Source organism: Sinocyclocheilus grahami, unplaced genomic scaffold (assembly GCF_001515645.1).
Source record: "Sinocyclocheilus grahami isolate Dianchi unplaced genomic scaffold, SAMN03320097.WGS_v1.1 scaffold967.1, whole genome shotgun sequence".
Taxonomy (NCBI): domain Eukaryota; kingdom Metazoa; phylum Chordata; class Actinopteri; order Cypriniformes; family Cyprinidae; genus Sinocyclocheilus; species Sinocyclocheilus grahami.
This window is the reverse complement of record NW_015506146.1, coordinates 232,917-247,940: the sequence shown is the minus strand read 5'-3', so window position 1 is coordinate 247,940 and position 15,024 is coordinate 232,917. Positions and strand designations below refer to the sequence as shown.

The 15,024-nt window shown below is 36.6% G+C and overlaps 1 protein-coding gene and 1 pseudogene across 1 annotated transcript in view; both read right to left on the bottom strand.

The window, feature by feature from the left end:
• Nucleotides 1-3,532: 3,532 nt before the first annotated feature.
• On the bottom strand, nt 3,533-13,679 carry LOC107564856 (centrosomal protein of 76 kDa-like; annotated as a pseudogene).
• Nucleotides 13,680-14,405: 726 nt separating this feature from the next.
• The window catches only part of ptpn2a (protein tyrosine phosphatase non-receptor type 2a), a 3,976-nt gene continuing 3,357 nt past the window's right edge, over nt 14,406-15,024 (bottom strand). The window contains exon 6 of the mRNA XM_016250028.1: nt 14,406-14,680. Coding sequence (XP_016105514.1) covers nt 14,488-14,680 — 193 coding nt within the window. The 3' untranslated portion in view covers nt 14,406-14,487. The remainder of the gene's footprint in view (nt 14,681-15,024) is intronic.

The following is a 15,024-nucleotide window of genomic DNA, read 5'->3' as shown; positions in this document are numbered from 1 at the left end:
AACTCATTGAAACTCATTGAAAATATTTGAGAACTTATACATAAATAAGATCAGACTGCAGTCTTCTTCAATCATGAAACAGAGCACAACAACATTTCAATTTACTTGGCGACTAGAAGTACGTAGGTGTATATAATACATCTAAATGTCTTTATATAAATAAGTTATTAATAATATAATATAAATTGTTATATTTAAAGTGCTAAACCGCCTGACAAATGTATATAGTCTTATCTGATAAAATATGCATCTATATAGCCCAGGGGTGCCCAAACTCGGTCCTGGAGGGCCGGTGTCCTGCAGAGTTTAGCTCCAGCTTGACTCAACACACCTGCCTGGATGTTTCTAGTATGCCAAGTAAGACCTTGATTAGCTGCTTCAGGTGTGTTTGATTAGGGTTGGAGCTAAACTGTGCAGGACACCGGCCCTCCAGGACCGAGTTTGGGCACCCCTGATATAACCAAAGAGTTTCACCTCAAGTAGGGCTGCCCCCTAATAGTCGACTAATTGTTAGTCAACCAGAAGAGGCTTGGTCGACCAAAATTTTATTAGTCGCAGAAGAAGAAAATCCACATTGGCAAAGTCACGCAGATTGTTATCGGCTGGTCTATGGTAATACAGTACATCAGGCAGGACATCCAAACACTCGCCTATTATTCATCGATCTCAAATATGGCTTATCATCCTAAATATGTTAGCATTACCAACTTTACATGGCCGCTCAATCTAATGTTAACCTAGAGAAATGTGTGCTAAGTGTGTGTGCAGACTCTGCGGAGTGTGTAAACTGAGCGCTCGCTTCAGGATAGATTGAGGCGTCACTTACTCTTAATAATTAATAAAAACTCGTAATTTTTGGTCATACAGATAAGAGTAATACATCTTTCAAATCTGTAAAGATTCTACGTTTAATTGTGTGCACTCACAATAACAACAAAACGCGCTTTTGTAAAATAATGAAAGCAAACAAGGTGTGCTTTCTGCCGTCTCGGTCTCTGTGAACTTGAGCGCGAAACTCCGTGTATATCGTTGCCTTACAGACATTAAAAATATATCTATAGAGAGTGAAATGTCTACTTTTAAATAAACCAATTCAAATGGAAGACAAATATTCTCAGATTATGTAATCTGTATGAAACAAGCATACAGGCGCATCATTACTGCGGAGATGAGGTGTCAGTGCCGCCTCTCTTAAACCAAAACAAAGAAAGGACTTGTTTATCAGTAAATTATTAAAATGTTAATTTAGCCTCCTTACTGTTTTTCCCTGACACATTCATAATCATTACTTCTGTCGGTGTGCTGTGGCAGCTTTATGCGTGTGCGCTTATTAGGCTATGTAGGCAATTAAATGCTCATTATAATGATTTAAATGGTTTATTAATAAACGTGCGATTAGTCGACTAATGCTTAAAATGAACGAATACTAGTCGACCAGAAAAATCCTTAGTTGAGGGCAGCCCTAACCTCAAGACCGCTGTCATTCCGAATATGATATTCTAACAGCACAATTGCGAGATTTACACTGATTTCATAAACAACACTTGAACAAGTAAGCAGTTAATATTTAGCTTACATTTTGGATTGCCATTTAGTTTCAGTTTGTTTATGTTCCGACAATGAAAAGTTCCAAACAAAGTCAATCATTCGCGATGAATCAGTTTTTGAACGAATCGATTGAGTGAATGATTCAATGACTCACTCAAAGTGACGTACCTGTCTCCACCTATTGGCGCAACCATGTAACATACAGAAAGAGTCACTGAAAAATCTCAACCACTAATATGTTTGTTGTTGCAAACTGTATTTATAACACTATTTTAATGTATTATCAATCATAAACACACTGTTTTTAATGTAAACTATTGCAGTTTTGTTATTCTTCTAGTTATTTACCTAATGAATCTGAAATCTTGCACATTCACAGAAAATAGCCTAAGTCCACGTTGCAAAATTAGGTGGATATGAAATTTTCTGTGGAACACAAAAAAAGTTGGACAATATTCATATATGCAATGTGCTTCAAGCAGCTAACTTACTTAAAAATGCTTGTTCTGATTTCATGTCCACTTTGCACATTGTGCTCTTTTTATTTGCAAAACTGAATTTCATTTTCTTTGTACAGTGAACCTTAAATTTATCTTGATCAGCATGAATTAATTCTAATAAGTAGCACTATAATGACTCATTAGATCACATTTCAATATTTAAACAAAAATAGCATCAGTAAAAGCACATTTGTTTCAGTGTAAAAAAAATATTTGCATGCATTCTAAGTGGAATTGGGTGACAGCCATGGCAACCGGTACCTGTTAATTAGAAGCTTATGGAGGAGACAATGATGCAACCTTGGAGAGATAAATAATGAATTGATAATGTGCACTTGTGGTCTAGTGCAGGTTCTCTGAATACTTGGCCAGATTTGCTAATGACTCTTAATACCACAAAAGAAACATGATCACAAAGGTCATCTCAAAGAGATTGCAGCCTCATCGCCGCTTTATTTTCAGTAAATGTGCTGTAGCATAAGGACGGATCAGGATATATTTCCAGGACTTTCCAATAGGATCATCTACTGTACAATTGTGCTTTTTTTTTTGTAAGAATATGTTGCCATCTCCTGGCCAAAATAAAACATTGCTAATATTTGGTCAACTGCAAAAAAATTTAATTATATTATACCAAAGAAGAAAAAAAACGTATCACAAATTCAAAAAAATATTAAGCAGCAAAAGCTGTTTTCAACATGAGTAATTATAGTAATTATTATTAATACTTGAGCACCAAATCAGTGAAAATGGCAACCTTTACTGTAACTCAGCTAGTGGTAAATTAAATGGCAGAAGCTAATGAAAAAAAGGGTATCGTAAAAGTTATTTATTTAAAAAATATATCCATAAATACCATTTTAACAGTCTCCAAATGACACTCACATACTGTACATGTAAAACAATTATAATGGTAATTACACATAAATGAGCAGCATAAATGTAAATGGCATGTATGTGATTCCAAAACTCATAATAATACTCCAAACCCAGCAGATAGTTTAAGGAGTTAGGAAACTTGTGAATTCTGTAAACCTGAGATGAATGGTCGTACTGCTTTCTGTCACAGAACTGATCTGTACTTGCCAGCAAACATAATCCAAACAGCACAAGCCGACACTGGATAAGCAAACACACGAACCCTCACCACGAGTCGCACATGATCCCTTCGGCAGCAAACAATCTCTTCACAGAACGGTGACCTGAGTGATACAGAAGTAAACAAGTCGGTAGATGTTAGTTGTTTGTCTTTGGTAAAGTTGCAGTGTGACTTCTGACCACTACCAGCACTGAATGAAATTGCAAAACTACTTCTTTAAACATGTTTCTGTTTTGAAACATGCCCAACTTTACAGCAGAAAAAAACATGTTTACAGCATGGTTCAAAAAATTATTTTGGTCTATATCCCTCCACCCACTTTTGAGCTTCAAAAACGCTCTTCGGAAATCTACGGGTGACGTCATGGACACTACGTCCATGTTTTTATACAATCTATGGTCTCCATCTTTTGGCGCAACCATGTAACATACAGAAAGAGTCATATGTTTGTTGTTGCAAACTGTATTTATAATACTATCTCAATGTATTATCAATCATAAAACTGTTTTTAATGTAAACTATAGCAGTTTACTGAAATTTGTTATTCTTCTAGTTATTTACCTAATGAATCTGAAATCTTGCACATTCACAGAAAATAGCCTAAGTCCACGTTGCAAAATGAGTTGGGGAACCATGGGAGGAGCATCTGGGTCTATTGGACGGTGGAGGTATCTAGTACAGATAATAAAACAGGAAGGCTGGTCTTAAAGCAAGATATAAGAAAGAAAAAAAGAAAGTGACGTGACATGTGGCCAAGTATGGTGACCCATACTCGGAATTAGTGCTCTGCATTTACCCATCCAAAGTGCACACACACAGCAGTGAACACACACAAACCGTGAACACACACCCGGAGCACATTATTAACAGCAATAGAATCAGTGTGATGTCTGATCTGTGAACAAATGATTCTTATGAATGGTTCTTTTTAATGAATCAGTCAAAAAGATTCATGAAACAACCTCTAGCTCATTATTGGTTTAAATCAGACTCACTTACAATCAAACTCACTGTCAGTGAGTCATGCAGAGCTGTTACTGAGATTGCGACTGACTTTCTAGAATCTAGATGAACTGTGAATCATTGTCACCAGGCACGTGCACACATAGACATCAAAGGGGGCTTGAGCACCTGCCCTTTTTCTTCCTCAAGAGAAAGTGCCCTTTTTTCTAGGGGAGTTTTTAAAATTTTATTTTATTTTTTATAAATTAATATATGTATATATGTGTGCGTGTTTCTGTTTGCGCACAGCTTTCCCAGTCAAACAAAAAAATCTAAATATCAGGTCGGGTTTATTAAAGGGATAGTTCACCCAAAAATTAAAATTTGATGTTTATCTGCTTACCTTTCATTTTTGGGTGAACAATCCCTTTAACTCTGTCGAGTTCCGATACCTTTCTCCACATCTCTGCACCATAGCAGTGTAGCACACATTGATAGGCACATCACAGACAGACAGACAGAGAGCCGCAGAAGTGAAGCCCCCCCTCCCTTTCCAGTTGTGTTTGTCTTGCTGTGGAGGTGAGTGGTAAATAAACAAAAGACTAAGCTACCTGTGCCTCGGCTCGAATTTACAGCTAATTATCCAAAAGACAAAAGGCAACTATAGTTAATTTGTCTTGCTAACATCCATGACTCATGAGAGAGCTACCATGTAAGTTAGCTAAAGTTATAGGAAGTCTAGTAGGTTAGACCAGTGCGCGTTCTTTCACTGCATGATTCAGTTTATTAAAATGCATTTGAATTATCAGAAAATTCAAGATATGGGGGCAGAAATGTATATATTTATTTAATTTCATATAGTAGTTAATCAGTATCACGCAAATGTAATATTGATTTTATACAGCAGTTCAATAAACAAGAATTTAATATTAAGACACTTACGTTGTTGACACAATATTGAGTGTTTTTGCTCTATTTCGCCAAACAGATATAATTCTAATTTGCATCTCTGAGCAACATGACGGTGTTTCGTTCCTGAATGAATCAACCGTTTAAATGATTTGGTTCAATCGCAATGACTAACTTATTAACAGTTACTTGCTGCCACCTACTGAACCTTTTAATTTCACATTTAAAGTATCTTCATTTTTTTTTATAATTTCAAACATCAGTATTTAACGTTTTATGTTTAAAATATCAAAACAGTATTAATGCATTTGTAACTGCAGGTTAAAACATTAATGTCCTGCATTAAACTGTGTAAATGCATCTAAATGCCACTTCTAATGCAGCTTCTGTGTTTCCTCTGCATTGCAAAGAAAATATATTTAACGTTTTGTTTGGAAAAAAAATTTAATAAATATGAGAAGTGCCCTTTTTTCCATTTGAGCCCCTGCCCCTCAAAATGTCTGTGCACATTTTAAAAAGTGTAATTACAAGTGACTGTCTGCTAAAATGTCTAATAATAAAAATATCTAAACCATAAAATGTCTGCGCACGTCCCTGATTGTCAGTTTATGTCAGATTCCAAAAGAACAAGGAACAGTTACTTGTAATTACAGATACAAATACACAACCAGTTTTTTAAACTACTAAAAATAATTTTTGTTAATTAAACTCTAAAATAAAATAAAATATAAATATTAGATGAACAACAGAAATTAGAAATGTTGCTGTCAGCTAGATAAAAGTCAATAAGCTGATATAATAAAATTACTAAAACTGAAATAAAAATAAAAGCCAAAGAGAAAAATACAAATTAAACAAGCACAAGCACAAGCACATTTACTAAAACTTAGTCTAAAATAAAATTAATACAGAAAATATAACAATAAAAGCTCATTCAAAATATTAATTTAGTATTTAAATAATACTTATATCACACTGTTTACAACAGAGTTAGAATATATTTTAAAAACATTAAAATATTTCACAAAGACTGTTTTTGTAAACTTTCGCATAGTTCAATCCAATTTTAATGTTTAATCAATTGTAAACTTTCTTTGCGAGTAGAACTATAAGGTGGGTGACATTTCGGAATCATAATCAATACTGACTTTTTTAACAGACAGAAATATTTACATAACCACTGAGCAATTTAGTAATTTGTCAACTAAAAAGCCATGTGGCTCCTAAATGTATAATTTTATTGAACACTTTTTAGTCTGGAATTTAGGGGTAGTTTAGAAGATAACTAAGAACAATTCAAATCTATGAATTTGTACCTGTGTGCAGTGAAACTTCCCAAAAGGTGATGGAGCCATCTGTACCACAGGTCATGACCCAGGTGTGTGGAATGTGTTTGGCTTTGGTGCCCACACATACGTCCATCCAGTCCAAATCCCAACAGCAGACTACACAGCAGTGTGGCATGATCCTCACAGTCACCCTGACAACAACAAAACAAAAAACATTTTAATATATGAAAATCAGATCTCATCAATGTTCATAAAAACAGCACATATGGATTCTAATATTTTACTCTAGTTTATGGTTATTCAGGTTCAGTGCTTAGTGTTAAATCAGCATTTAAAGCATTTATGATGCCCATTTTCCACAAGTTGATATGGTTCTTTAGGGTCTTAATGAAAAGTCTGTGGATGTCTTACCTTGTTCCTGCACAGAGAGGCCATCATAGAGTACCACTGCTCCTGCCGGACTCCTCCCCCTACCACAGGTGCTCTCTCCTGAGCTAACAGGCTAATGAAACACGCCGCCTGCCATGGACTCTTAAGCAACCTACTGGCACGCGATACACGTACATATGAACACGCGGGCCAGTTCACACCATTTTCATCCTGGAAAACACGCAAATTTTACCAATATGTACATTTGTACAAATTTTACCAATTTTACCATTTTACCAAGCAAATACCAATATGTACATATAGCATCATTCACAAGTACATTGCTCCGGAACATCAGGTCACCTGTGCAAAGATCTTCACCAGTTTGGACTGGTGTGAGGGTCAAATTTCCAAGAACTCCTGCCACCACTGTTTGGCATACACCAAAAACAGCCTCTCCTTCTCTGCTGTTTTCTGCCTTTCCAGGGTTTGCTGGAAAAAGTAAGATCATGAGTTTTTGTTTTAGGCAAACTGTTTCTAAAATGCAATGTTACTGAGACAAATAATAGAGAAACTGTGAGAATGAGAAAGCTTTGTTAAAGACATACCATCTCCTTTTTGTAACAAATAATGTTTAGAGAACAAAACCTCCTTGAAGGAATGTTCTGGGTTCAGAGTTAAAAAAAATGGTGACAGATAAAAATGGCTCCCTGGAAAAGTGCATAGGTGTGTTTAGTTCAGCTGCTCATTACATGGTTAGATTGAAAACAACGATCAACACATATACACAAAGAATATTAAATATAGTAAGCAGAATCACAAATGTGCTTGCAAGAACCAGTCAGGTTTGTTTTATTGTGTCGCTCAAGCACATTTGATCTTATGCAAGAACCTATATGGTTTGTTCTCATGCATCATGCAAAAGTACATTTCAGCCTCCGTTTAAGACATTTGATGCACTGTTTTTATATGCATTGACCTAAATTAAATCTGTTCATCATATAAATTGATGGTGTCTCTTCAGAAGAATTGGATTAAACCACTTGATGGATTACGTTTACAATGTCTTTATGTAGTCTACTTTTTAAAGCTTTGTTGAACTTTCTTAAAGTTTTGGTTAAATGGACTTTCAGTGCAGGAACAGAAATCTCCCAAGTTTCATTTAAAGGGGTCATATGATGTTGAAAAAACGTACTTACAGTCTGTGAGTCAGAACAGCCAGCATTGTAGTCTAACGTACTCTACCAGGATCAGGAAACAGTCCTCCATAAAATGCACTGGACACATCTGAATATTTGGGTTGAACTGTTCTGGAACAGTGTTGTAAATACAACTTAACCACTTATTTCTAGTCGTGTCCTCTTTTGGAAGGCCAAACAAAGTAGTTTCGCTTTCACAACGAAACACAGCGTCACACACGGCTGGCTAGAGTGAGTGGCGGCGGGCGGGCTTGCGGTAACCACATGTGACGACCCTGGGCTGGACTCCGCTTCGTCCACGGTGAAAGCCGATCTGGCGATCCACAGCGCAAAGTTGATGTATTTCCTCAGCGACCAGCACGGATCAGCTCCAGGCATGACGAAGCGGATATCGTCCTCTTTTGGAAGGCCAAACAAAGTAGATTCGCTTTCACAACGAAACACAAAGCACCTTCACGACATGGCAGTGGCGGCAACAACGATACAATAAAAAGTTACGCCTTCTTTCTTTGCGTGAACATTTGGGCGGCGTTATGCAAATCTTCCCACATCGTGACGTAGACATGTGGGGGCATGTTAGAACGAGCCGTTTTAGGTAGGCGTGGTTGACTCTTAACTTTTATAAAGAATATCTCTTTGTATTTGAGACTTTAGTCTTTGCAACTTTACAGATCTTCTTTATGCACCAAGAGCTTGTATCACTCCAAAGAGAAAGGAAAAATTGAAATCGCATCATATGACCCCTTTAAATTATCCTCATTCATATTTTTAAGATGAAAAGAAGTTTGGGTTTGGAACAACATGTGGGTGAGTAAATGACAAAATATTCATTTTTAGATGAACTAACCCTCTAAAACATGTGCCTGTACATCCATTAGAGCTTACTTTTTACTCAACCTCACACATTCCTTTGAATGTTAACCACAATGAATTTTAAAGGTGACATATCATGAAAATCAGATTTTCCAGGTTCTAAGTGCTATAATCAGGTCCCCGGTGTATCTACCAACCAAGGAAACATGAAAAAGATTAACCCAGTTACTTTGTTTTGGTAAGCCTTTTTCTGCAAGTGTCTGAAAAAACGAGCCTGTCTGATTTTGCTCCCTTGGTGACGTGGCAAAGGGATCTCATTATAATATTACCGCCCCTTAATCTATAAGTTTACACCCACGGCGCCATTATTGTGTTTTCGCAAGTGACAACGGTGCATTAGTTTTAATGCCATGGCGAAAGTTCGAGCAAAACATGCTAACTGTTCTGTCACTGGCTGCACAGACGAGCACAGAACACTGTTTAGAGTCCCAGCCTCAGAGGAGACAAGAGAGCAGTGGATTTATTTAATGCATATTGCTGCCGCCACAAAGATCTAAAATAAACATGCGATTTATTTCCCAGCTGTTTACCTTCACAGACATAACCGACTGTTTTTTGTAACTCGTGTGTTTTTAACGTAAACTTGTGTGTGAATGAGAACTTAGTTTAGTACTCACATGCTGTGACAGCCGCTTTCTGTCCGTGTGCTTCAGATGTGTGCACTCAGAAAACTGTATATCAGAAGTTTAAACTAATATGGCTTAAAACGCATGATTTCAGCACGATAAACATGATAATCAGAACCAAAACAGATGTTTTTAGCAGATACAAGCTGTAATGATGCAGCTCAATTCTGGAAAAGGGGGCGGGGAGCAGCAGCTCATTTGCATTTAAAGAGACAGGCCCGAAAAACAGTGTATTTCTGCTTCCACTCAAAATAGGCATTTTCAAAATGATATAATAAATGATCTGTGGAGTATTTTGAGCTGAAACTTCACAAACACATTCTGGGGACACCAGAGACTTATATTACATATTGTAAAAAGGGGCATAATATGTCTCCTTTAAATAAACTGAAGCATTTGTTTAGTAAAGATTCACCTGGGTGGTAATGACATCAGGGCTCAAGGTCTCAGTAAGAGTACAGTTCCAATTTCACATTCAGAACACCAACGGCTACTTTACATTCACTGCCTGAGGAAAAAATACACATGCACACATGCCCATTAACAAGTTTTGAGGACTAACACCCTTTAATGCATTCTTTAAAACTTAAATGTATAGTTAACCTAAAAAGTCTCCAAAAGAAGGTAATTTGAAGAACGTTGCAATTGTTTTTGTTTATAAAATTGAAAGTTAAGGACCCCCATCAACTTTAAATGTACAGTTCAAAACGTTAGTCAAAATATCTTCTTTTATGTTCCACAAAAGAAAGCAAGTCATACAGGAATGTTATAAGGATGAATAAACGATCAAATAATTTTCATTTTGGGTGAACCGTGTGTTATGAAAGGAAAATGTTCACCTTTAATAATTTAATGACATTTGCTTACCCACTCCCAGCAGTTCTACTGAGACATTGGTTTTCCCATTGGGAGTACCGAGAACTCTCCGCCAGTCAAGAAAAGAGAAGTAAATTAGTGTTGTGTCCCCAGTCGTGTCTGTTTTAATCAGCACCATATGCACTGGATCACAGATGGACAGCATAGTGGTATCATCAGCCATCTTGCTAGCATCTCCTGTGTCATAACAAAAACACATGACAGGTTCTTGAAATGAAACGGAGTACATTATAGACTGCTAGAAAATGCAGGGTTGCTTAAGACACCTGGGCCATCTCTGTGGACTTCCAGAAGAAAGCCCTCCTGTAGGTCAGGAGGTTCACAGGTGCATGGGACTGGTTTGGAGCAGAAGCGCTGGTTGCGGAAGTGGAGATGAAGGGTGAAAGTAGAGCACACCTGACCAGGTAAAGGTTCTGGCTCCTGCAAGTGTTCCAGGAAGGCCTTACCGCCCAGAACTTGGAAGTAGAGGTATCTCCTTAGTGGACTGATGTTAGCTGGTGCAATTTTTTGGAAGGGTTAGCTCACTCAAAAAAGGAAATTTCATCATTTACTTGGGACACAAAGGATGTTAGACAGTAGGTTTATGTTGCTCTTTTTGCAAAGACTTTGGTTCATCTTCAAAACACAAATGAAGATATTTTTAATGAAACCTGATTTTTATTTAAAGCTACCAGTCCATTGAAAGTCCAATCCACTAAATCTTTGACACTTCAATTAATCCACATATCATATATAAAATTGTATGTCAAATGTGTGATATCTAAGCCATAGTTGTCATTTTCTAAATCGTCTTTGTAGCAGTACAAATGAGGGACTGGTCATTACATGGTTATGACTGGAGTTGAACGACTGGAACAATGATCAACACATATGCACTGAGCACATTAAATACAGTCAATGGAAGCTCAAATGTGCTTGCGAAAATCAATGAGGTTTGTTATTTGATTTGCTGTATATATGTGCATCCATCAGTTTATATGTGAATAAAAGCATAAATTAAAGCTAATAAAAGTAATCAATATGAACCGAGCAGTATAATGCAACTCTTCTGAGGAGACACGATCACTTCATATATGATAGATTTAATTTAGGCTTTAATTTGCATTTAAACACTGATCGATGCACATACTGTACATACAGCACATCAACTATGATAAACAGAAGCTCAACCATATTTGGGGACGTGTTTGAAGACCAACGTTTTGGTGGACTGCACTTTCGGTAGAGGGACAGGAATCTCATTAAAAATGTCTTCATTTGTGTTTTAAAGTTGAATAAAATGATAGAATGACCCGAGGGTTGCAGACTTGTTCACAGTATCAGGTTTAGTGTGAGAAACATCCTGATGGAAAACCAACTAGTCATTTAAAGAGATATAAAATATCTATGCTTTGATAAGGAGATGCATTCATTTTGCAATCTCAATGTATGTAAAACATGCATTGTATACATACCACATTTGTGAAGTGGAGATCTTTCATCACATCATCCACGATTCCTCTCCGCTGGGGAGCATGTATGAAGTCCTCCTCAGAGAGGGAGCGCTGTCCATGGTGCCCATCACCTCTTACTGTCTCCGCTAAAACATCACGAATTTTACCATGGACATCCATCTGAAAATGGGTTAGGCAAGGCAAGGCAAGTTTATTTATAGAGCACATTACATACACAATGGTAATTCAAAGTGCTTTACATAAAAGGAAGTAAAATAAACATAAACATAAAAAATAATCACAACAATAAAACAAGGAATTTAAAAACGTTTAAAATGATTTAAATGAATTTCAAATTAATTTAAAAGTGTTAAAAACAGGGAATTATTATATATAAAATACAGTGCTCGTTCTATAAATGCACAGCTAAACAGATGAGTTTTGAGTCTGGATTTAAATGTGGCTAATGATTTAGCACAGGGGTGCCCAAACTCGGTCCTGGAGGGCCGGTGTCCTGCAGAGTTTAGCTCCAGCTCGTCTCAACACACCTGCTTGGAAGTTTCTAGTATGCCTAGTAAGACATTGATTAGCTGCTTCAGGTGTGTATGATTAGGGTTGGAGCTAAACTGTGCAGGACACCGGCCCTCCAGGACCGAGTGTGGGCACCCCTGAATTTTTAGCACATCTGATCTCTTCTGGAAGCTGGTTTCAACTGCAGCTGAAAGCGGACTCCCCTTGTTTTGAGTGAACCCTTGGTATTTCTAACTCGATCCTAATGATCTGAGTGGTCTGTTAGGCTTATATTCAGTGAACATATCTGCAATGTATTTAGGTCCTAGGCCATTGAGTGAGTTATAAACAAGTAAAAGTACTTTAAAATCAATCCTAAATATAACTGGAAGCCAGTGTAAGGACCTGAGGACTGGTGTGATATGCTCAGATATGTTAGTTGTTAAATAACAACATTAGGACATTTTCAATATCAAGATGTAGGTTTATATTAGGTTTAGGTTGTATTAAGATTTTTCTTCTTCATTTTTTGAAAGAAGTCTCTTACGCTCACAAAGCATTTATTTGATCAAAAACACAGTGGAAACAGCAAGACTGTGAAATATTATTACAAAAAGCCCTGTTTTCTATTTTAATACATTTTAGCATGCAATTTAGTACTATGACGTTACTCCAATGCTCAGTGCCACGTGATCCTTCAGAAATCATTCTAATATGCGGAATACATTTCAAAATATATTAAAATAAAAATGTCAAATTCTAAGAACAGTTAACAATATTACAGTTTTTTTTAGATCAAATTAATGCAGCCAAGCTGAGAATAAAATAATTTCTTCAAAACATAAAAAACCTCTTATTATAAATGTGTTTACTTAAAAACTGCATGCGTGGTAACTGCACAAATATTACACGATATAGAAGTGTAGCGTTGGTGGTCGGTTGTCATGTCAACCACCAGCACAAACAACAACAACAACATCGGAAAACAAACCGTAATGTTTTTCTTGTACAACTACACAATTATTTTATTCATATAAAATGATGTAAAACAGAAATATAATGGTTTCTGACATAATTTCCTCAACAACAAACAGCTCGTTACTTTAGCTTACCTTGATTAAATGGTCATGGATTAACGTTACTTGTTTTAATTCAGTTGCTTTTTCTGGTGGCAGGGACATGTTTTCGAGCGTGAAAATAGCAACAGAGTCTAAAATTTAGAACGCATTTGAAGTCAACGTCTGCAACATATTCATATTGATTTCGCTCTGTTGCTGGATGCGATGTAAATGTCAACGCTTTCTGCAACTAACATTTTAAACCCTGGCGGAAAGGCAAGCAGGAGTGTCATCACAGCGCCTGTGTATCTTCGCAGTTGCGGTTTTAAAATACACTAAACGCTGTAAAACAAAAACCTAACTACGTTACATTACGTTTACCGAACGATAGTGTTCATGAGCTTTGATACTTTACGAATTCGGAGATTCTAGAAAATATTAAACTCGCATTCATACTTCGGAAATGACGTCACGGCATTTCAGCCCCTGGATCTTGTAGTTCTCTCGTTAAGCATAAACTGTACTTTCTCTGGAATAACAGTCGGTGTTGGGGAAAGTTACTTTTAAAAGTAATGCATTACAATATTGCGTTACTCCATAAAAAAGTAACAATCATTTTATGAATGCAAATGAGCTCGAGAAACCAGAAAAGCATATGCACAGCAGATGCCTGAGACAAGAAATAATAATGCAAATAAACTTCTTTAGTAAAGAGTTTACTATGTACATTTTTGAAAGTGGAAACCGGACCACTTATTACATTTGGTTGAATCTACATTCAGTTTATTACTAGAAGATCCTGAGATGTGCATGTACGGAAACTCACTGGGCTTTGACCTACTGAAACAAATGAGTCGCCCTATGAATATCCATGCGGAAACTTAGCAAACAGACGCATTTAATAAACTGACTCAGTAGGACCGGTGGGGGTCTATTTAACATTGCTCCGCATATAAACTCACACAAAATACTGTACAGTGAAAGTTGTTAGGCCTCGAGAACTTACCATGATGGAATTACAATAGTAGTTACAATGTAACTACATCATTCGTTACATTGTAATAACCACATATGACACAAACATTCAATAAATCATTGAAGAACATCCGGGTATGAATGCTTGTAAACACGATCATTCTACATTTTTTTTGTCCCTTTTTCTAGAAACATCCAAGCACCTACTAATATGAGTACCATAATTTGGGTCCCTGTGCAAAATAAAAGACAGGAAGTGGAATCTGTGGGATAAAACCGCATTACTGGGACAGAAAAGCCCAGCACATGCACAGTCCCAGTGCTACAGCTGCACCAGCACCGACATTTAGGAGAATTGGTTTCCAAAATAGCCACTTCTCTTTTGTCTTCTCCGAATCGCTTAGTTTCAGCTTCATGTGCTGCACCCTCTGTGCCGTGCTGGCTATCCGCTCCTCACGGTTCAGCTTGCATAAACTGGAAGTAATAACAACACACATATGGTTGATTACTTCAGATTTTCTAATAAGTAAAAAAATGTGAGCTATTTTCCTGGTATTGGCACAACTACATCGCATGTCCTTTTTCTAAATATACTGTATTTTCACAAAGTTTTGGTTAAAAAAAAAAAAAAAAGAGTCATATGAAATATTACTGCAATTTAAAATAACTGATTTATATATATATATATATATATATTCCTGTTATGGCAAAGCTAAATTGTCAGTGTCACAATCCTTTAGAAATCAATTGTTGTATGCTTTATCTAACATAAAAAAGAATGGCAGCCTACAGAATGGCAGTTCAAATGCTCTAATATA